This window comes from Rhinatrema bivittatum, chromosome 3, assembly GCF_901001135.1.
Source record: "Rhinatrema bivittatum chromosome 3, aRhiBiv1.1, whole genome shotgun sequence".
NCBI lineage: Eukaryota > Metazoa > Chordata > Amphibia > Gymnophiona > Rhinatrematidae > Rhinatrema > Rhinatrema bivittatum.
In genome coordinates, this window is record NC_042617.1 from 40,513,238 (window position 1) to 40,535,859 (window position 22,622).

At 43.4% G+C, this 22,622-nt stretch overlaps 1 protein-coding gene across 1 annotated transcript in view; it reads right to left on the minus strand.

Annotated features, from left to right (window-relative positions):
- The window catches only part of IARS2 (isoleucyl-tRNA synthetase 2, mitochondrial), a 165,046-nt gene that overhangs the window by 48,180 nt on the left and 94,244 nt on the right, over positions 1–22,622 (minus strand). Inside the window, 2 exon segments of the mRNA XM_029593171.1 lie at positions 929–1,025; positions 3,149–3,251. Coding sequence (XP_029449031.1) covers positions 929–1,025; positions 3,149–3,251 — 200 coding nt within the window.

Genomic DNA, 22,622 nt, shown 5'->3' on the forward strand with positions numbered 1-22,622 from the left:
GTAGACTTTATGAAAAAGAAAAAAGTCTTTAGATCTTTTTTGAAAGTTTTGATATTCGTTTGAGTTCTTCAATAAGGTGGTAAGGAGTTCCATTTTTTAGGACAGGCTATGGAGAAAGCTCTATTTCTTGTTGTTGAAAGATGAGCATCTTTGATGGGTGGAATTATTAGACGAGAGGTATTATTTGATCGAAGATTCCTGTTGTTGTTCTGTAACGTGATTTTTAAGCTTGTTTGTTTGTGGTGATCGGAATGAATTAATTTGTGTATAATTATTAAAATCTTATAATCAATTCGTGATTTAATAGAGAGCCAGTGTAGTGAAGATAATATAGGGGTAATGTGATCATTCTTTTTTTTCCAGTTAAAATTCTTGCTGTAGCGTTTTGAAGAATCTGTAAAGGCTTGATGTTGATATATGGAAGGCCAATCATAAGGGAATTACAGTAGTCAATGGTTGAGAAGATAATTAGTTGTAAAACTGTTCTGAAATCTACTAAATTTAGAAATATACTGGGCACAGTGTGGTGGGCGAAGAAAAAAAAAGCACTAAGTCATTCACTCCAACTACTTCTTTCCCCCAAGAATGTGTTTTTGGGCAGGATGGCAGGAGTAAATGACAAGTGCATTTCTTCCCTGGCGAGTAAATCCCGAAGAAATGTTCAAAGCCCTATATTTCAGTGTTTGCTCGGTATGCATGTAGATCAAAGCCATTTCTGTTGGTACAACATGTGGCCTTAGTCCTATGCAGCTATCCCTGATACCCTAACAAAGTCAAACTGATTGGAAACAAGTATCCTGACCCAGAACCAAATTAAGATCTGTTGAGGTAGCACCATCAACAAATACTGCTACAAATTTACTTTTTTTTTTTTTAAACTTAAAACTGCCAGTTCTTAGTGGGAGAGGAATGTTTAATCACAAAGTACCTTCCAGCACATGAGCCCAAGATATTCCACTGTCAAACCAGATATCCATGACATCCTGCCCCTGTGTGTAGTGCAGGGCATCAGCGCTGCTGCTGGCCTAATGGGAAGCAAGAAGAAAAAAAAAAAAGAATTTCTATTAAAAATCAACAGGGAACATTCACCCAGCACTACACGTCCTATACTGCACGCCCAGAGTAACAAACATAACTGCAGCTCAATTATCAAACTGCAAAGGGAACCCTTCAAACCAGATTCAAGAAGTTAGTGCACACTGGCATGTTTTCGAAGCAATGTATTGATTGTTACATATTAACATATTAATGAATAATACTAAGCAAAAACATCACTGCTTCAGCAAGTACTGAATAACAATTTTTGTGTTCTTGGAGCTGGCAGCCCTACTGTCCCAGTCACTTGAGGTTACACTGCTGGCTGAAGACGAGCTACAAAAATAGTAAATCAGTTGGAAAGTACTAAGTCTTGCAAGGGTTTTAGTACTCAACAGGAATTGTGATGCTGACACAATGGCCACCCTGAGTTGAACAAACGCACATCACAGACTTATCGCAGCTGCTGGGCCTAACAGCAGTCTCTGCCAGCTGGTGGACCACCAAACCTATGACACTTTCTGAGCATTATACAGAAAGAAGAAACTTTCACCAAGATGGGTGCTGCCTTGTCAGATGCTCCTTGACATCTGGTTGGGCCTATCTGAGGGGAAATGTATAAACTGACAGAAATCAGGGATCCCAGCATGGACTAGCAGACTATTGCACAGGAATACTCCCCCCCCCCCCCCACCCAAACCAGTCTACATTATTATAAAGAGCATAACACATTGTAAAGCTTCCAGTTAATTGGGCTGAGGTGCTGCTTTAATTTAAGTAAAAGTCGGCCCCTTGTAACAGTATCCCTATTATCAAACCAAGTGATCAGCAGAAAATTAAATTAATGAATAAATAAATAAATGTGCTCTTTCAAGGCTGGATTTCCAAGAAACAAATAACCTTGCAAACATCTTGACCAAAATGATTCTGAGTGATGCAACTTGCTCACTCTGTAAGGTTAGTTCTCCATGCAGAACATCTGGATCAATGGCCAACATTCTACTATTGCTTTTATCCCTGCCTCAGATGTTCTATTTTTATATGAATATATTTATGTTGATTCCAGATATGAATTTGAAGGTTCATATTCAGCTGCTGACTGGCTCGGCTAGTAAGCTGGATAAAACCTACCTGGTTATCTTAAAGTTAGCCGGATAAGTACATCTGGCTAACTTCAGAACAGCCCTACAATGTGACCAGAGTTAGCCAGCCAACTCTCCTCCTCCCCAGAACGCCTACTTCTTGCCCCAGGAACGTCCCCATCTCATCTAGCACAATTCTAGCCAGGTAACTCGTTTTGCAATTAGAATTTAGCCGGATAAGGGCTAAATATAGCCATTTAGATAGATAACTAGTATTAGTTATCTTTAATACTAATATATTAGTTATTTAGAAAAAAAGTAATACTAATAGATTAGTATTTAGAAAAAAAAAAGTCAAAACATGGCTTTTCCAGCAAGTAATTATGAAGCAAAAACACAAAAAAAAAGAAAGAAAAAAACTAAAGGCTGAGGTGAAATGATGTTGAGTTGGTCACAGTGTTGAATGTTATCTACAAGTCTCATCGTTAGGCCATTATTATGAAAAAAAATGGTACTGAAGCTTTTAACTTGTTAGCATTGTCCTTATATTATTTGTAATCTTGATTTTTGGTATAAATGTTTTTATGTAATTATGTAAAACAATATGAAGGTCCCCACCAAATACCGGCATAGACATTTTAATAAATAAATAAATAAAACTATTACGTTATCTGTCTAAATGGTTTTTGAATATGGACCTCTTGATCTTTATTCATTCCTCTCTCAGATATCCATACTAAATGTTTTATATAGAAGCCTCTTATCTGAAAATCTCAAGGATGCATACAGGAGTTTATAACCTGTGGCATGTTTACAGCACCCCCCACATACTTCCCCATTTAGAAGTATGGAGATCTGCCCCCCCCCCCCCCCCCCAGGTATAACAAAGCCCTGGCACATCTGCTCCTTCTGTCCTCCTGGGTTCATACATCTGTAACAAGCAGCACATATGCTAAGAGTCTTCCTACAATATTGACTATTTTTAAGTCACTTCACTGTCTTCTCTTTTAAATCTGTGCCTAGGAAATTACCTGTTTTAAAACCTCTTTCGGCAGAAGCTGCTCAAGAGACAGCATCCACCAGGCATCGCTGCCATGCTGCTCTACCAGTCCGGTGACATGCTCAATGCTGCGGCTGTAAGGAAGAAAGCAGGCTTATTAGCACGGGTCAGCAACCAATTCTTTCCCAAAACAGCATCCATGAACACAACAAATCCCCTAAAAGCAAAATTGTTTAGTTTAGTTAAAGAAGCAGTAACATTGACATATGTTACCGAGCCACTTCCAGTCTGTCAGCTGCAGTTTGGTTGTCTTTGCTTCTCAACAGCGGCTGCAAACCAATTTCAGTTAATGTGGCCCAACAACCATTCAACTTTTCATTAAAAGGCAAGGAAAAAAAAATGGGCAATACACTAAAAACAGGGGTGGGGAGCTTTCACACAGTGAGGGCCCTGCAGTGGTCTGTATTTCAGGATATCCCTGATAAATGCGCATAAAATAGATTTGCATAGATATGAGAAAGTGCAGGCAAATTCATTTCAGGCAGATTTATCAGGGATAACCTGAAAACCCGGCCAATGTACAGCCCTCGAGAAATGGACGATCCTACCCCACTGCATTAAGCACAAACAAGACAAAGTTTAAGAGGTGGCATAAACAACTTTTTTTTTTTTTTTTAAACTTTATCCTTTTCTCCCCTGCAGTTTCTGCTGCTTCTCCACCCTCCCTGGCAGCAGCAATACCTTACGCCTACTCAAAGTTTGGAGGTGCAAGCTCATTGGCTAGCAGGGTCCTACCACAATAGTGAGTCATGAGCAAACTCCCTGTATGGCACAAACAGGCCTGAAAGACAGTGGGAAATGAGTGGAACTAGGCTGCTGGCACTAACTTTTAAAAAGGAGATAGAGCAGTTTTTAAACTAGAACAAGGGGGAAAGCAGACAGTCACTCAGCAGTGCATGGTTCGGAGGAATGTATCCTTGAAGGATACTAATGAAACAGGAGAGTTAGGGCATCCCAACAGAGAGGTTCCAATAAAAGCAAATGTAGTCCATGTGCCTATAAGTAAAGAATCAAACAAACACAAACAAAAAATCACACTTTGAAATGTCTCTATGCCAATGCCAGAAGTCTAAGAGTTAGAGTGTATAGCAGTGAATGATTAGATAGACATAATTGGCATCTCAGAGACTGGTGGAAGGAGGACAACCAATGGGACTGTGCTATATCAGGGTACAAATTATATCACAATGATAGGGAGGATCAACTTGGTGGGATTATGGTACTTTACGTCCGAGAGGGCATATAGTCCAACAGAATAAAGATTATACAAGAGACTAAATGCACAGTAGAATCTACATGGGTAGAAATCCCTTGTGTGTTGGGTAAGAGTATAGTGATAGGGGTATACTACCATCCACCTGGCCAAAAAGATCAAACGGATGATGAAATGCTAATAGAAATCAGGGAAGCAAACCAATTTGGCAGTGTAGTAATAATGGGAGATTTCAATTACCCCAATATTAACTGGGTAAATGTAACAATATAACAATCACATCCTCTTCCTTTGGCCAGCCACCCTCACCAACAGTCTACCAGCAGGTCTGCCGCCCCTAAGCACCAGCTCCTGAAAGCCTGCCTGCCAGCCAGTCCCATTCACCCAAACAGCCATCTAGATCCTCTCACTTGCTGCTGCTCCCAACTCCAGAACAGCTGGAGATTTTTTACTGGAAGCCACTATGAACTTTGGATACTGTGGATAATATAGCTTTCAAATAATAAATAAATTGAACCAGCACCATGTGGCTCTCACAGAGCACGTGAGCTGCACAGCAAATGAATGCCTGCATTGTTCTCACGAGATCATGAGACTTTGAAAACAGCACAGAAGTTCTGGCACCGTACGGCTCAAACTCTGAGACACGCACGGTATTTGAAGGCATTTGTTTATGGGCCTGCGGAGGCAGCAGCAAAGTGAGACGTGGTGGGAAGAGAGGAGAAGGACAGCAGTAGGGCCAGACAACAGCAGAGAAATTATGCTGTTGTAGTCCATGAATTGAACAAGCCCATTCAAGGGTAATTCTGCTGTTCATAAGTTGTTCCGAGAAGATTCAACTGTAGAAACTTCAAAATGATTGATGGTTACCAATTCAAAAATGTATGGATACACTATGGTGTACAACATGATGGATGAGTTAATTTCATATTGTCTATAAAAATATTCTTGTAAATTCAATATATGAATGCAAGATACAATCTGAGAAACTAGCTAGTGTTCTATAAAATGAATCAAAGAATTTAATGTCCTTTTGTAATACATTGAATCTTCGTAGGTTGGTATGCATTTTATTAGAGCAAACAAAACAAGTTTGCTTACCGTAAACGTTGTTTCCGTAGATAGCAGGATGAATTAGCCATGCTGTCCTGGGATCTGTCAATCAGGTCCGGGAGGCGGAGCTTGATAAAGCAGAGGATAGATTTTTGTTCCCTCTGCGGCTGCGCGTGGGTTCCCGCGCAGGAAGTACAGATTCTCCTCAGTCTGTGATTAAGCAGTGGTAGATCGAAATATAGCTGATTGCCAGGGAGGAGGGTGGGTCAGCATGGCTAATTCATCCTGCTATCTACGGAAACAACGTTTACGGTAAGCAAACTTGTTTTTTCCCGTCGATAGCAGGGATGAATTAGCCATGCTGTCCTGGGAGTTCCAAGCTCCCAATCACGTTCAGTGTATTCTTTTTTTTTTTTTTTTTTTGAACGTGAAATGGTTGTGGCAATCACTTTGTCTGAGCTGTTGCGGATTGTAGGATTATCTGACCTAGCATCGTATCCGCCGAAGCTTGTTGATCCAAGCAGTAATGTGCTGTGAAAGTGTGAAGCGATGTCCAAGTCGCCGCCTTGCATATATCTATGGGCTGAATGTTCCTGAGGTGAGCCCACGTGGTTGATAGGGCCCGCACCTGGTGAGCCTTAGGTTTTGGAAGTAATGGTAAGTTCTGTTTGTCATAGCAGAACTGGATGCATTGGATAATCCAGCTCGAAATGGTCCGTTTTGTGACCGGAAGACCAGGTCCTTTAGGGTCAAAGGACAAAAATAGTTGAGATGGTCGTGAAGCAGCAGCTGTTCTATTTCTGTAATAAGCTAATGCTCTTTTACAATCTAGTGTATGCAGTAATGACTCGCGTTCATTGGCATGCGGCTTTGGAAAAAAGGTTGGTAAGTCAATAGTTTGATTAATATGAAATTGTGACACGACCTTTGGCAGGAAGGAGGGATGCGTCCTTAGTACTACCTTCTGATGGAAAAACTGTAGGTATGGTTCATAATGAACCAATGCCTGTAGTTCGCTTACACGTCTCGTTGAAGTGACTGCGACAAGAAATACTACTTTCCAGGTTAGGTATTTTAAATGTGCGGATTCCATGGGTTCGAATGGAGAACGCATAAGTTGTTCCAATACTATGTTGATGTTCCATGGAACTGCCGGTTTCTTGTACGGTGGTCTAATGTGGAGCATGCCTTTGAGAAATCGAGCCAGAAGAGGATGAGCCGCTATTGTTACATTATTAACTGGCCTATGGTAGGCTGCAATAGCGCTCAGATGGACTCGAATGGATGCTGTTGCTAAGCCCGCTTCGTATAGGGTGTGCAGATAATCCAGTAATTGTTGAGGCGTGCAATCCATGGGAGAAACCTGGTTCAAAAGACACCATGAGGTATATCTCTTCCACTTGTAACTATAGTTCAATCTAGTGGAGGGTTTCCTGGATTCGAGAAGTATGAGCTGAGCCCTCTGAGAAACTTCTTGTTGTGTTAGCAACCACCTGTCAGCCTCCAGGCTGTCAAATGGAGGGAGGAGTGTAGCGGATGGAGCAGCGTTCCTTGCTCCTGAAGTAGAAGGTCTGGACGATTCGGAAGTCTGATCGGATCGTCCACGGAAAGGCGAAGGAGGTAACTGTACCATGGTTGGCGTGGCCAAGCTGGGGCGATGAGTATCATTTGTGCCCTGTCTGCTATGCACTTTTGTATGGTCCTGGTGATCAGAGGGATCGGTGGAAAGGCATATAGAAGGCCGGAAGACCACGGGATCAGAAAGGCGTCCTGTGCTATCCTGAGCCTGCTGGAATGGATGGAACAGAACCTGGGAAGCTGCGTGTTGTGTTCCGTAGCAAACAGGTCTATTGCCGGAGTTCCCCACTTGTTGAATATGTGGAGAATTACTTCCCCATTGAGGGACCATTCGTGGGGATGAAATATACGACTTAACTTGTCCGCCCTTGTGTTTGCTATTCCTGGCAGATACGTAGCCTGAAGATGGATGCTCTGTTTCTGAGCTAGGTGGAAAATCTGTAGTGTTTCTCTGCACAGGATCCAGGAGCCTGAGCCCCCCTGTTTGTTTATATAGAACATTGCCACTTGATTGTCCGTATATACCATGAGTCTGCGGCCACGCAAGAATGTCTGGAATGCTCGCAACGCCAGTCGAATTGCTCGCAGCTCCAGTAAGTTGATCTGTAGGGATTGTTCCGGTAACGTCCATAATCCCTGCGTCTCGTATACGTCTAGATGTGCTCCCCAGCCCTTTCGGGAAGCATCCGTCGTGAGGACTGTGTTGTGTATGGGCTGTCGAAAGAGAGCTCCTTTCACTAAGGTGGATGGAAGGAGCCACCAAGCTATGTCCTTGAGCATTTCCCTTGTTAAGAGGATTGACTGAGTGAGAGGCTGCGAATGCTGCTTCCACTGTCGTTTGAGTCCCCACTGTAATCTTCTCATGTGTAATTTGGTATTCGGAACAAGGAAATTGGCTGCTGCCATGTGGCCGAGGACTACTAGTACCTGATGTGCTGATGTTCTTTGCTTTGTGTGTAACTTCAGTAAGAGCTGTTGTAACTGAAGTTGTCTGTCCTGCGGTAGATATGCTCTGGTTCGCGTAGTGTCCAGATATGCTCCTATAAATTGGAGTTGTTGCGTCGGTTGTAAGTGAGACTTCTGGAAGTTGACTACCAACCCCAATTGTTGCAAGCATTGCAGGATGAGATGTAGGTGAGAGTTGAGGAGTTCTCGGGTCGGAGCTACTACTAGCCAATCGTCCAAATAAGGGAAGATTGTCATTCCCTGTAGTCTGAGATGAGCCACCACCACTACCATGCACTTGGTGAACACTCTGGGTGCAGCTGATAACCCAAAGGGGAGTACTCTGTACTGGTAATGATTGTGCTGGTAACGAAAGCATAGGTAACGCCAAGAAGAGGGGTGCATTGGAATGTGGGTGTATGCATCCTTCAGGTCGATTGAACACATCCAGTCGTTGGTCTGCAAGAGTGGAAGGATTGACTTCAGGGATACCATTTTGAATTTTTCCTTTACCAGAAATTTGTTGAGTTCGCGTAGATCCAAGATCGGACGTAGGCCTCCTGATTTCTTTGGGATGAGGAAGTATGGGGAATAGAAACCTTGGTTGTGAAAGTTCTTGGGAAGAAGTGATATGGCCTTTGCTTGACAAAGGAGGGATATCTCCTGTTGAAGCTGTGGGTGAGACCGCAGCTGGTTTGGAGAGGTGAATTGTGGCAGGTGAGGCTTTGACTGAAAATGGAGATGATACCCCTGACGTACAATGTCGAGAACCCATTGGTCTGATGTTATATGTTCCCACACTTGTAGACGAGCTTGGATTCGTCCCGGCGGTAGTGATGGATGTGGTGGTGGCATTAGATTCAAAAAGATTGAACCGGCTTAGCTGCCGCCGGTTGTGTCTGGGTTTGTTGACGGGGCGCCCGTTGTTTACCCCTTCGTGGGATTTGAGCTGTGTGTTGGCTAGATTGTGGTCTCTGGTATGTAGAATACGGTTGAGCACGATATCCTTGATAAGAGCGATATGGACGACGTCCATATGACGATCTGCGAGGGTATGGGTAGCCCCGTCTGGAAGACTGGTAAGGTTGGTGCGATTGCAGCGACTGTACCGCTAATGCTTCTTCTTTTAGTTTTCCCACCGTCTCCTGTAGTTTGGTGCCGAAAAGGTGTTCCCCTGTGCATGGAAGGTTAGCGAGTTTTTCATGCACATCCTCTCTAATAGAACTGGAACGTAGCCACGCGGTTCTCCGCGCCGCTATGGCTGTGGCCGACGCTCTTGCTGAAGTCTCCATTCCCTCGTACATGGAACGGAGGAGATGCCGTGAGCATTCCTCCATATCATGAAGTGTTTGTGGTAATTTCTCCGCTGTTGTGGAGAGGAATCCTTTAGTGGCCTGTATGCACTCGTACATGTATTGAATCATGTAAAACTGGTGGTGGATGATACGAGTAGTGAGCATTGAATTTTGATAGATTTTCCTCCCAATTTCGTCTAGGTACTTAAGGTCCTTATTGGGGGGATATGTGGCATGAAGCTTTTGTTTTCTAAAGCGCTGCATTGCCGATTCCACCACTACGGACTCGTGAGGCAGTTGAGGGAGCGCGTACGGAGCTTCCTTCTTTATACGGAACTTAATATCTGATTTTCTAGATACGGCCTGTAGAGAGAAGGGAGTTTCCCATGACTTTAACATGAGTTTGTGCAGGAGATCATGAGGCGGAAGGGTGGTGGGTTCCCCCGGTACATCAAAAATTTTTAACAGTCCTAGGGTCTCTGCTCTAGGGTCAGGTTCCTTTAGAAATTGTAACTGGAGGATGTTCGCCATCTTTTCTAAAAAGCGAGGATATGACAAGTCCTCCGGGGGAGAGTATGGTTCCGGTTGAGTGTCTGGAACATCCGAGGGATACCCCGTGGATGAAGTGGGGGATTCAGTCGGTGATTGGAAGTGTTCTGGTGAGGTCCAATGATGTGGAGAGGGTTGAGGAGTATCCCGATCAGGCGAGGTTGGTGTATCATCTCTGTCAGGCAATGGGGGTGTGTCCTCCGCTTCCGGTTGTGTATTCCTGGAATCCTTCCCCAACTTGAATGAGGATTCCAAGGTGCTATAAAATCCCGCCAAGGATTGGGATAGTTGCCAGAACGCATCTTTGGTGGCTTTTGTCATCTCTGGTCTATGGTGGCTTGTACTAGGTCTAGTCGCACCGTCTGGTGTGCTGGAGGTCTTGGATGGAGAAGATGCCTGAGAGGAAGTCACATAAATAGGGGAATGTGATCTCCGTGACCTGGATCGTTTGGATGATCTGGAGGTGGACGGGCTGACCGCCCTGTCCTGTCTGCGTCGATGGTGCGCTTCTCGTCCCTGCGTAGCATGTCTCGTTTTTGAGGTATTTGAGTCATGTGAAGACTGTCTCTTGTAGGCCCTAGATTCTCTGGAAGGCGATTTCTTACTACGCTTGTGGGAATGCTCCCTATGAAGTTTTGAGAGGGAGTACCTTTCCGGACGTTTGTCCGTATGTTCTGTGACAAACCGTCCCTCTAGGCCTGTTCCGTTCTTCCCTGATGCTCTATCACTTTTGTAGGAAGAGTCAGGTGAGGCAGGGAGTGGTCGCTTCTTTGGACGTGGTTGTGGCCCCAACTCGGAGGTTCTTTTCTTATGTACTCCTGTCTTGTGTGAGGCCGATGGCATTGGTACCTTCTGTGGAGCTGATGTTCCTGGTGAAGCAGCCCTGGAGCCTGGTTCCCGTGCCGTTGTCGGCGCCGACCTCTCTTGTGCTGGTATGGTTGCCAGTGATTCCTGCACCGTTGACGGCTCCGATATCTCCTGCGCCCTTGTCGGCGCTGGCGTCTTAGACGGCGCCGAAAGAGATGGCGCGTGGTCGGATTTCCTCCGCGCCGAGTAAGTAGATGTCTTCGGCGCCGTCTGCTTCGGAGCTCTATGGTGGGCCGATTTCATCTTGGCCTGGTGGCCTGATCTCGGCGCCGTATGGTGTTTGGAGGTTGGCGCCGTTGCACTCGGCGCCGCCTCATGACATATTTTCGGCGCCGTGAGTGTCCGCGCCCTCGGACTCGGCGCCATCTTCTGCGACTCACTCCGTGGAGTTTCCGGCGCCGTCTTATGTCCTTCTTTGTGCGCCATGTCTGCGCGCTTGTTTGGCGATAGGCCACACTTCGAGTCTCTGCTCGAAATACTGGGCGCTCCGTGTTTTTTGGGGAAAACAGAGCCCTGTTTTCCTACCTTCTTGTCACTGGGGCGTGTGGTGTCCGACGACGCCGTCCTTGGAGCGGAATACTTCAACTTTTTCACCGGGCCCGGTGAAGAGTGTACCTCAGAGGGGTCTGAGGTACTTAGAAGTTCCTGTAAGCGATACGCTCGCTGTCGTTTGGCTCTGGGAGACATTTTGGAGCAGAATTCGCAGTTCGGGACATCATGGCTACCACCGAGGCATCGGTAACACCGGTCATGGCCATCCGTGACCGACATCACCTTACCACAGTGGCAGCGCTTGAAGCCCGATTTTGACATTCTGAGGAGAGTGTTGGCTCCGCGTGCGATCCCGCGCGCGGAAAGAACAGACTGAGGAGAATCTGTACTTCCTGCGCGGGAACCCACGCGCAGCCGCAGAGGGAACAAAAATCTATCCTCTGCTTTATCAAGCTCCGCCTCCCGGACCTGATTGACAGATCCCAGGACAGCATGGCTAATTCATCCCTGCTATCGACGGGAAAAGAAAGATGCATGAGTTTGGAGGCCACCTAGGGCCATTCTTCAGATGCACTCAATGAAATTAAGTCCCATAAAAACCATCCCTATGAACTAGGGAATACTTAATTTCCATAGTAGTAGGGAAAGTAATTTTTCCCTCTGTATACACTGAATAAAAAACATGCTTTGTCCATGAGCTAATCAATAAGTAATGGGATTGTTCAATAACAATTCTGAGTCAATGCACTGCAAAAATATCAGTGTCCAAGCAAAACAAATATCTGAACATGAAGCATAATTTACTTGTGTATTTATATAATTTCTTGAATTTATTTTGTCTTTACAAAACATGTCCAACCAATTTAAAATGAAGACTATAGCTTCAAAACATAAGATACTTACTTCAATAACCTAAAAATACAAAACAGATACCAAAAAATACATAAGCAAACTAAAAAAAATAAAGCAAACAAATATGTATAAAGAAGAATCCAACTAACATCATAAAAACAAACATCTAGCATCAAGCAAAATATCTCAGAACAAACCCAAATAGCTATAAAATCATTAAATTTATATTACAAAAAAAAAAACAAAACCAACCTATGGGCCATTACAAACTGGATAACATGGCTCCCAGGATTAAGAAATAAAAACAAACCAAAGAAATCCTTGGACCCAAAGGACAAGTAAATACTATTTCTTCCCATATCAATCAAGAGATTGGCATTAGGAATCCAGTCACAAGGGGTCCAATCAATTGGCCACATCTTGGACCCAAAATATGCACCAGCCACAATGAAACCACTTACACCATCCCTTCTGGGAGAAAAGCCATGTTTTAGGAGCTTCCTGAAGGCTTGCAGCCACGTATGAAGGACCTTGCCCTTTCTCTAACATGGCAGAGTATCTAATAGTGCCTCTTGACTCGGAATAAAAGCTTTGGCTCTGCTTATGCCATTTCAATCCACCATTTAGTGCTCTGAAGTTCAGAGGAAGCCGATGAAGGCCACTGAGAAGAGAGATGTCTGCCATACAGTGCCCTGGCGACATCATTTTGAACCCCCTGATATTTGTGGGTCCTTTATTTTGGCAGGCCAGCAAAGAGGATATTTCAATAGTTGAGGCAACTCACAACCAGAGCATACAGAACTATTTTGAAGGTAATTCAGTTCCAAAAAAAGATGCAGCTGGCAGACTAGGCATAGCTTCATAGATGCTCTCTTTACAATCAAAGATATAGAGGGTTCTAAATTAAGAGAGGAATCCACCACTAGACTTTTTATTTTGCTGTTTCAGTTATCAGTTGACATCATGTAAACCTCCCCACACTCCTCCAAACCCAATTATTTTAAAGAAGAAATATTTACTGAGATTAATTCACCTTAGTGAATCTGAGTGGGACACCATGAAAGCAGAAATACATTAGCTGATAAAAACTTGAAACAATAAGAAGATTACAATGATTCATAAGAACACAAGTTGCCATACTGGGTCAGGCCAAGGGTCCATCAAGCCCAAAATCCTGTTTCCAACAGTGGCCAATCCAAGTCATAAGTACCTGGCAAGTACCCAAAACATTAAGTAGATCCCCTGCTACTAATGCCGGCAACAAGCAATGGCTATTCCCTATTAATTAACAGCAGTTTATGGACTTCTCTTCCAGGATCTTAACCAAACTTTTTTTTAAACTCAGCTACACTAACTGCCTTACCCACATCCTCTGGCAATGAATTCCAGAGCTTAATTGTACGCGGAGTGAAAAAATTTTCTCCGATTTGTTTTAAATGTGCTATTTGCTAATTCATGGAGTGTCCCCTGGTCTTTGGATGTTTTGAGAGTAAATAACTGGTTCACATTTACCTGTTCTGATCCACCCATGATTTTATAGACCTCTATCATACCCCCCCCCCCCTCAGCCGTATTTTTCTCCAAGCTGAAGAGCCCTAACCTCTTCAGCCTTTCCTCATAGGGGAGCTCTTCCATGCCCTTTATCATTTCGGTCACCCTTCGCTGTAACGGTCCAAATACAGATCCCTGAGGCACTCCACTGTGAAAACAGACCATTTAATCTTATTCTCTGTTATCTGTCTTTTAACCAGTGTGCAATCCACAAAAGAACACTGCAATCAAAATGATAAGGGGAATGGAACAGCTCCCCTATGAGGAAAGACTAAAGAGGTTAGGACTTTTTAGCTTGGAGAAGAGACGGCTGAGGGGGGATATGATAGAGGTGTTTAAAATCATGAGAGGTCTAGAACAGGTAGATGTGAATCGGTTATTTAGTCTTTCAGATAATAGAAAGACTAGGGGGCACTCCATGAAGTCAGAATGTGACACATTTAAAACTAATCGGAGAAAGTTCTTCTTCACTCAACGCACAATTAAACTCTGGAATTTGTTGCCAGAGGATGTGGTTAGTGCAGTTGGTGTAGCTGTGTTTAAAAAAGGATTGGATAGGTTCTTGGAGGAGAAGTCCATTACCTGCTATTAATTAAGTTGACTTAGAAAATAGCCACTGCTATTACTAGCAACGGTAACATGGAATAGACTTAGTTTTTGGGTACTTGCCAGGTTCTTATGGCCTGGATTGGCCATTGCTGGAAACAGGATGCTGGGCTTGATGGACCCTTGGTCTGATCCAGTATGGCATGTTCTTACGTTCTTATCCCATGACTTTTTAATTTTCTTAGAAGCCTCTCTTACAGGGAGTATGAACGATCATGGAGAAAAAGTATTCTAAACATTTTATTGAAAAGTTCTTATGGATCTCAATTTAACAAAAAAAAAACAAACCACAAAACCAAAACCCTCCTTGTTTTATCAAGTAAAATGGATGTCTCCCAATCATATGTACTATATGTTGCTGTAAAGCTAAGAAATGCACTTTTCATTATTACTGGCAGACGGTCTGACCCAAAAATATTTCTGTAATGGTTGCATGATATTGGACATTGTTACCCCGATCTGTCCCAACTTCACTTTTTCCCTGTTGCCCAGAGCAACTGTAGATGAAATATATACAGCTTTAAAAGGGCTGGAGGAAACCCAGGAGCCTAAAATTTGGCTGCTGGCACCTATCCCGGACAATGTCAGGTGTTCAGTCTGGGACCAGAAGCCCAAGTTGCCCAGACTAGGTCAAGAAGCTGAAGCTGCTGTCGGGAGCCTGGGTCAAGAATTTTCTGATACTGCTGGCAGAGCCCGGACACCACAGCTTCGAACGACCCCCTTACCACACACACCCCTCCCCCCCGCAAGCTTTTTTTCTAGTGTGCCAGGAGGGAAAAGAGTGGAAGTGAGATGGGGGACAGGGGAAATGAGTGCCATGAGTGGGGGAGGGAAAAGGGAGAGAGTGCCAGGAAGGTGCGTAAACATGGGGATAGTGTCTGGAAGGAGGGCGAGAATGCAAATAAAAGTGGAATATAAAATATAAAGGAAAAGAATAAAAAATTAACAGGTGCAAAACTAAACAGATAGACATAAAATAAACTTAGAAAGTCCTTCCTCTTATGAACTAGGTTTTGCATGTGTCCTGGTTGTATTTCATTCTATTTATTCCAACCACTTCTCCAAAACTGTCAAGATCATTTTGACTATGAACCCTGTTCCCCCATGCTACTTGCAAATCCTCTTGGTCTGGCATGCTCTGCAGATATTTGTGTGTGCACCCTTCGACTTTCCGCTCTGTTAATGAATCGCACTAAAGGATGACAACTAGTCAAAAGCAGACCTGACCCGGACAGCGGCAGAAACATGCGCCCAGCTCAGAAGCACTCTCAGGCAATCAATATATACAGAGATCACCTCACAGGACCTCGGGAAAAGATGTAATAAGCAACTTCCTCCTTTAGAACAAATAAAATGTTCATCTGAAATTGTAAAATGAAGGATAATGTTGGACACACAACCACAACTGTGCGCAGACGTGTAAAGGCCTGCAGGGACTTCTTACCTGCAGACTTTACATCCGTTTTCAGAGGGAACAACTTTCCCTTTGAAAATTGGATCACAAAATAAATAAATAAATAGATAAATCCTACTTGCGCAGACCTGCACCTGCTATTTTTGCAGGTGCTCCATCCAGTGAACGTACACACTTGCTAACCCTCTCTCTGATTCTGCCCCCGGAACGCCTCCTCCACCGTGCGAGTACTTTCACGCGCAGAGAGGATGGGCTCATTCCAAGGAGACTTTTACCTGCAGAAACGCCATGGAAAATTACCCTCTCAAGAGTAACAGGGTCCCACTGAGGTCCCCGTGACTACTTTTAAGTCAAAAAATGTTCAAATCAAATATGGGAAACGAAAGATGCAACGTCTCCTAACTTCTTGACTTATTCTACAGAGATTCCTCCTCGCTTGAGCTTTTTAGATTTCGTTTCCATAAAAGAAGATTACAATATATATTTTAGTGACTTGGTGGTAATCTTAGTGAGATAATATTTGTACCAATAATAAAAGGAATTAGATAGCTGTATGACACATCCTCAGCGAAGCAGTTATCACAAACTGAAGTCTGAAGGTCGAGTGGTTTGCCTTTATTATAGAAATCCCGATATGAAATAGTCTGATCTTTGCACCTTTGGACGGGATATTTAAAATCATGCCTTCCCCATCATCGCACTTTTCCACAAAAGAACAAGAAAAGCGGGTGAAGATGGGCTCTTTTTTTTTTTTCTTTCCTCTAAAGAACCCATTTTCATTTTTACAAGGTCATCTCTGTGCCATTGGCCTGTGTTAGAGCTGCTTATGCCTGAAACAGGGAGCAGGACGTTGGAGGTACAAATAGCCTCGGTGCATTAAGTTTACAATTGCTCCAAAAGGCATTACGGTCAACTGTCTTCAGTATTACAGCGAGTGGGATGTACTTCTTTTCTTAAAGATTACTTTTAAACTTACTCATTAAGCCCCCATTTAGTTTTCTGTTAAGGAATACAGGCTTCCATTTTAAAATCAGATGGGGTTTTGCACTCAGCTTCTCTTGCTGCTGGCATTCACTTATTGACATGTCTGCTAAGAGCCCTGAATGTTTCAGTATTTCTCATTTTTCCCCCATTTACTATCCAATTCTGGTCACTCTCCACCAGCCTGAACACTGCAAGACTGTGATTGGTTATTCATAAGAATAGAAGAAGTTGCCATACAGGGTCAGACCAATGGTGCATGAAGCCCAGCATCCTGTTTCCAACAGTGGCCAATCCAGGTTACAAGTACCTGGCAAGTACCCGAAAACTAAGTATATCCCATGATACTGATGCTAGTAACAACAATGGCTATTTTCGAAGTCAACTTGATTAACAGCAGGTAATGGACTTCTCCTCCAAGAACTTATCCAAACTTTTTTTAAACCCAACTACACTAACCACATCCCCTGGCAACAAATTCCAAAGTTTAATTGTGCACTGAGTGAAAAAGAATTTTCTCCGATTAGTTTTAAATGTGCTACATGCTAACTTCATGGAGTGCCCCCTAGTCCTTCTATTATCCATAAGAACATAAGAACATGCCATACTGGGTCAGACCAAGGGTCTATCAAGCCCAGCATCCTGTTTCCAACAGTGGCCAATCCAGGCCATAAGAACCAGATTCGCATTTACCCATTCTAGACCTCTCATGATTTTAAATACCTCTATCATATCCCCCCTCAGCCGTCTCTTCACCAAGCTAAAAAGCCCTAACCTCTTTAGTCTTTCCTCATAGGGAAGCTGTTCCATCCCCTTTATCATTTTGGTCGTCCTTCTCTGTACCTTCTCCATTGCAACTTATTCTTTTTTGAGAAGCGGTGACCAGAACTATTTACGGTATTCAAGGTGCGGAATCACTATGGAGCGATACACAGGTGTTATGACATTTTCTGTTTTATTCACCATTCCCTTCTTAATAATTGCTAACAGCCCGTTTGCTTTTTTTGATTGCCACAGCACACTGATCCTACGGTTTCAATGTATTATCCACTATGAAGCCTAGATCTCTTTCCTGGGTGGTAGCACCTAATATGGAACCTAACATATTATAACTACAGCAAGGGTTATTTTTCCCTATATGCATCACCTTGCACTTATCTACATTAAATTTCATTTATCATTTGGATGCCCAATTTTCCAGTCTCACAAGGTCCTCCTGCAATTTATCACAATCTGCTTGTAATTTAACTACTCAATTTTTTTATCATCTGCAAATTTGATTACCTCACTTGTATTCTTTTCCAGATCATTTATAAATATATTGAAAAGCATGGGTCCTAGTACAGATCCTTGAGGACTCCACTATTTACAGTTTTCCAGTGAGAAAATTGTTCAGTTAATCCTACTCTCTGTTTCCTGTTTTTAGCCAGTTTATAATCCATGAAAGGACATCGGCCACCTATCCCATTACTTTTTACTTTGCTTAGAAGCCTCTCATGAGGAACATGGTCAAATGCCTTCTGAAAATCCAAATACACTACATCTACCAGTTCACCTTTATCTACATGTTTATTAATCCCTTCAAAAAAGTGAAACAGATTTGTGAGGCAAGACTTGCCCTGGGTAAAGCCATACTGACTTTGTTCCATTAAACCATGTCTTTCTATATGTTCTGTGATTCTGATCTTTAGAACACTTTCCACTATTTTTCCTGGCACTGAAGTCAGGCTAACTGATCTGTAGTTTCCTGGATCGCCCCTGGAGCCGTTTTTAAATATTGGGGTTACATTAGCCACCTTCCAGTCTTCAGGTACAATGGATGATTTTAAAGACAGGTTTAACTAATAGATATGAAATTTCATTTTTGAGTTCCTTCAGAACCCTGGGGGGTATACCATCCGGTCAGGTGATTTACTACTCTTCAGTTTGCCAATCAGGCCTACCACATCTTCTATGTTCACCGTGATTTCGTTCAGTTCATCTGAATCATTACCCATGAAAACCTTCTCCGGAATGGGTAGCTCCCCAATCCTCAGTAAACACTGAAGCAAAGAAATCGCTTAATCTTTCTGCAATGGCCTTATCTTCTCTAAGTGTCCCTTTAACCCCTGGATCATCTAACGGTCCAATTGACTCCCTTGCAGGCTTTCTGCTTCGGATATATTTTTTTTAAAGTTTTTACTGTTCATTTTAGCCTCTACGGCCAACTTCTTTTCAAATTCTCTCTTAGCCTGTCTTATCAAAGTCTTACATTTAATTTGCCAGCGCTTATACTTTATCCTATTTTCTTCTATTGGACTCTTCTTCCAATTTTTGAATGAAGATCTTTTGGCTAAAATAGCCTCTTTCACATCGCCTTTTAACCATGGCAGTAATTGTTTTGCCTTCCTTCCATCTTTCTTAATGTGTGGAATACAGCTGGACAGTGCTTCTAGGATGGTTTGTTTTGTTTTTGTTTTGTTTTTAACAATGTCCATGCCTCTTGCACACTTTTTACTTTTGTAGCTTCTCCGTTCAGTTTTTTTCTATTTTTCTCATTTTATCAAAGTTTCTCTTTTTTAAGCTACACCAACTGCCCTAACCACAACCTCCAGCAATGAATTCCAGAACTTAATTGTGCATTAAGTGAAAAAAAAATTCTGATTTGTTTTAAATGGACTACTTGCTAATTTCATGAGTGCCCCTTAGCCCTTCTGTTATCTGAGAGAGTAAATAACCGATTTACATTAATCTGTTTAAGTCCTTTCATGATTTTGAGGACCACTATCATATCCCCCCCATAGCCGTCTCTTCTCTAAGCTGAAGAGCCTTAACCTCTTTAGCCTTTCCTCCTAGGGAAGCCGTTCCATACCCTTTATCATTTTGATCACCCTACTCTGTACCTTCTTCAGTGCAACTATATATTTTTTTGAGATGCAGGTCCAGAATTGTACACAGAAGAATAGCAGTTCACTGACCATTCAGAGACCATGGCCGATTGTCCTTTAATTGATAACTGAGCCCAGGTGATGGAGCAGGAACTGATCTCCAATGTACCTGTATAGCCCTGAGTATGTCTATTACAGCTATAGAAATTATAAGTTAGTAGCACTGCTACCATGTCATAATGCAAACTTCTGCCACAAGAGAAAGAAAAGAGCATTTCATGGCCAGCTTGAAAGAAAACTCTCAAAAAATGTAAAGCAAGGAACACAACATGTTTCACTAAAACATGCATAAATGCTAACAAGATGCTAAGTCCAGAAACAGCACTGCCATGCAGGGAGACTAGGGTTTGATTCCAGGTATTATTTCACTTATTTCTATAGCACTACTAGATGTGCACAGTGCTGTACAAATTCAAATTAGGGAGCCTCTTCTCTGTAGAGCTTTCAACCTATTGAAGATAGAAAGGCCTTCAGCATTCTAGGCCAGATGGGGGAGGAGGGAGATAGCAAATGTTGCTTACCTGTAACAGGTGTTCTCACAGGACAGCAGGATGTTAGTCCTCACATATGGGTTGACATCACAGGATGGAGCCCTGTACGGAAAATTTTTCTGTGAAAGTTTCTATAAAGCTTTGACTGACACTGGCACACTGAGCATGCTCAGCCTGCAATTATCCCTGTGACCACAGGTGTCTCCCTCAGTCTCGTCTTATAGCTAAAAGCGCAAGCGAAATTAAAAGTAAAAACGTATACAGACCCAACTTCGCGGGGTGGCGGGTGGGTTTCAAGAGGACTAACATCCTGCTGTCCTGTGAGAACACCTGTTACAGGTAAGCAACATTTGCTTTCTCACAGGACAAGCAGGATGGTGGTCCTCACATATGGGTGAGTACCGAGCTGAGGATGCTCAAGAGTGCACCAAATGCACCCAAGACACACAAAAGGCTCAATGACGGGGGTGAAATTTGGAACGGAGGGCATCCTGAAACCCTTAACGGGTTGGTGGAAGGATGTTGGGTAGTTAAACCGAAAAGAATAGTAGACGGACTGGCCAAATATGGAGCATGCCGGCTAGTCGTATCCAAGCAATAATGGCTGCGAAGGTATGGAGAGAGCTCCAGGTCGCAGCTTGACAAACATGTACAAGCAGCAGCGGCCGAAGGTAAGCTATGGAGGCTGGGACAGACGCAACAGAGTGTGATTGCACACAGTGTTGTAGTGAAATGCCTGCTTGTTGGTAGGAAAAAGAGATACAGACTGTCAATTAGGAGGAATAGGTCTGTTTGCCCACTGGAATTCGCAGCTTGGCTCTTGCCACAGAAGGAAAGAGTTAGGTGGAATTCCTATGGAGTGTAGTGCGGTCTAGATAGAATGCAAGTGCACGTTTACAGTCCAAGGAGTGGAAAAAACCCTCTCGCTTTGGCGAGGGAGAGGTGTTGGGAAAGTGGGCCGAGTATATTCTGAGTAAGGTGAGATGTAATGTCTACCTTAAGAAGGATATGAAGTTGAAAATGTAAAACCACTCGGTCACGGAGGAACGCAGGGTCGGGTGAGTATGTAACAAGGTGTGTAACTCACTGACCCTGTTGGTAGAAGTGATGTCTATGAGGGAAAGAGTTCCCCATGGCAGACTGTTAAGTGAGAGGAACGGAAAAGCTCGAACGGTGAACGTAGGAGTCTTGTAAGCACGAATTACATGTCCCATTCCGTGACTAGTGAAAACAGAGGCGGCTTTATCAGTGGATAATCCATGGTAAGCTGACTCAGAAGGTGTTGACCGTTAATCGGGTATCCCCACTCCCAAGTGGTACACCAATTGGAACCGAAGTGTACCCATGTGAAGGATGTCTGGGGAGCAGAATCCGAGGGAGTAAGAAAAAAGAGTGGTGTAGAAAAAAGAAAAAGGGTAAAACCCTTTTGTAAGCGTCATGTGGTAAATCATGCCATTTTGAATGGTAGGATTTGGGTGTGGAAGGGTTTTTGTGTCACCACCAGTACCTGAGAACATCAGTGAATCTATGATATGAGACTGACTTGTGAGAAGGCGAATTGGTTACTGGTGTGATAGACTGAGAAGTATGGGAAGCATACTGGTCTTGGCCAGGACGTGGGTCTGAGGAACAGTCAACCCCGTCCCGTTTCAGCATTAGAAGAGTGCTGGCTATGAGAGGCAGCGGAAGAGACACATTTGAGAGGCCCTTGATGGAACAAAGGCGCCTATGGGAATGCATTGGAAACATGTGTAGGGAGGAGAATCCGTCACCGTATGGTTTGATGCGGACACAGAGGGCAAGTTCGGTTGACTTCACGCTAGAAGATTTCTCTCGCTACACATGCAGTCCGAGACCATTCGAGATGATGGAAACCTATATGGAGAAGGTCTGTTAGTGTGTTCAGTAAGTCTGTTAGATAAGTGGCCCGAGGATGCATGGAGCAAGCAAGGCCCAAGGGTAGAGCTGCGGAGCTTCCTAGCAGAGCAGCTAAGAGGTTATGCGTGCTTGTGTGTTGGAAAGCACATTGTCTCTATGCTGTCTGTCTGTATGCACAAAGATTTGTTGCAGAGGCAGCATTGGAAGGAATAAGGGTATACCTTATGGCTACAAGCTCCAGGAAGTTCATGTGAAACTGTGCCTGCAGCGGAACAGATGCATATTGGGTTGAGAAGATGTTAGGTCAAACTTTACAACCCTGAGTAAATGCGAGCATTAGCAGGACCAGACTAGCTTTTGGATCTAGATCTGCAATATGGATGAGGGACGAAAGCGGTTGAACAGCTTAGACCCACTGATAATGAAATTTTACTGAACCTAACACATAGCAATTTTGGATCTATGAGGAAAGTGCATAGTGAAAAAACCCCATGGCCCGACAATGAAAGAATTGAGGGGCTGAAGTTATGGAAAATGCGCGCAGGTACATATAGGAATTTGTTAGAATGTCTGCGCGGTTGCTGGACAGGAAGGTCGTTGTGACTGTGGTGTCCAGAAGTGTTCTATAAGGGATTTATGGCAGTGACAGCAATCCCAGGTAGTAGATTTATAGTGAGTCATGAATAAGTTAGAGCTCCTTGCTTGGATTGACTGTAGTTATGCAGCTGTCCATGCAAGGAAAAGCATGAATGA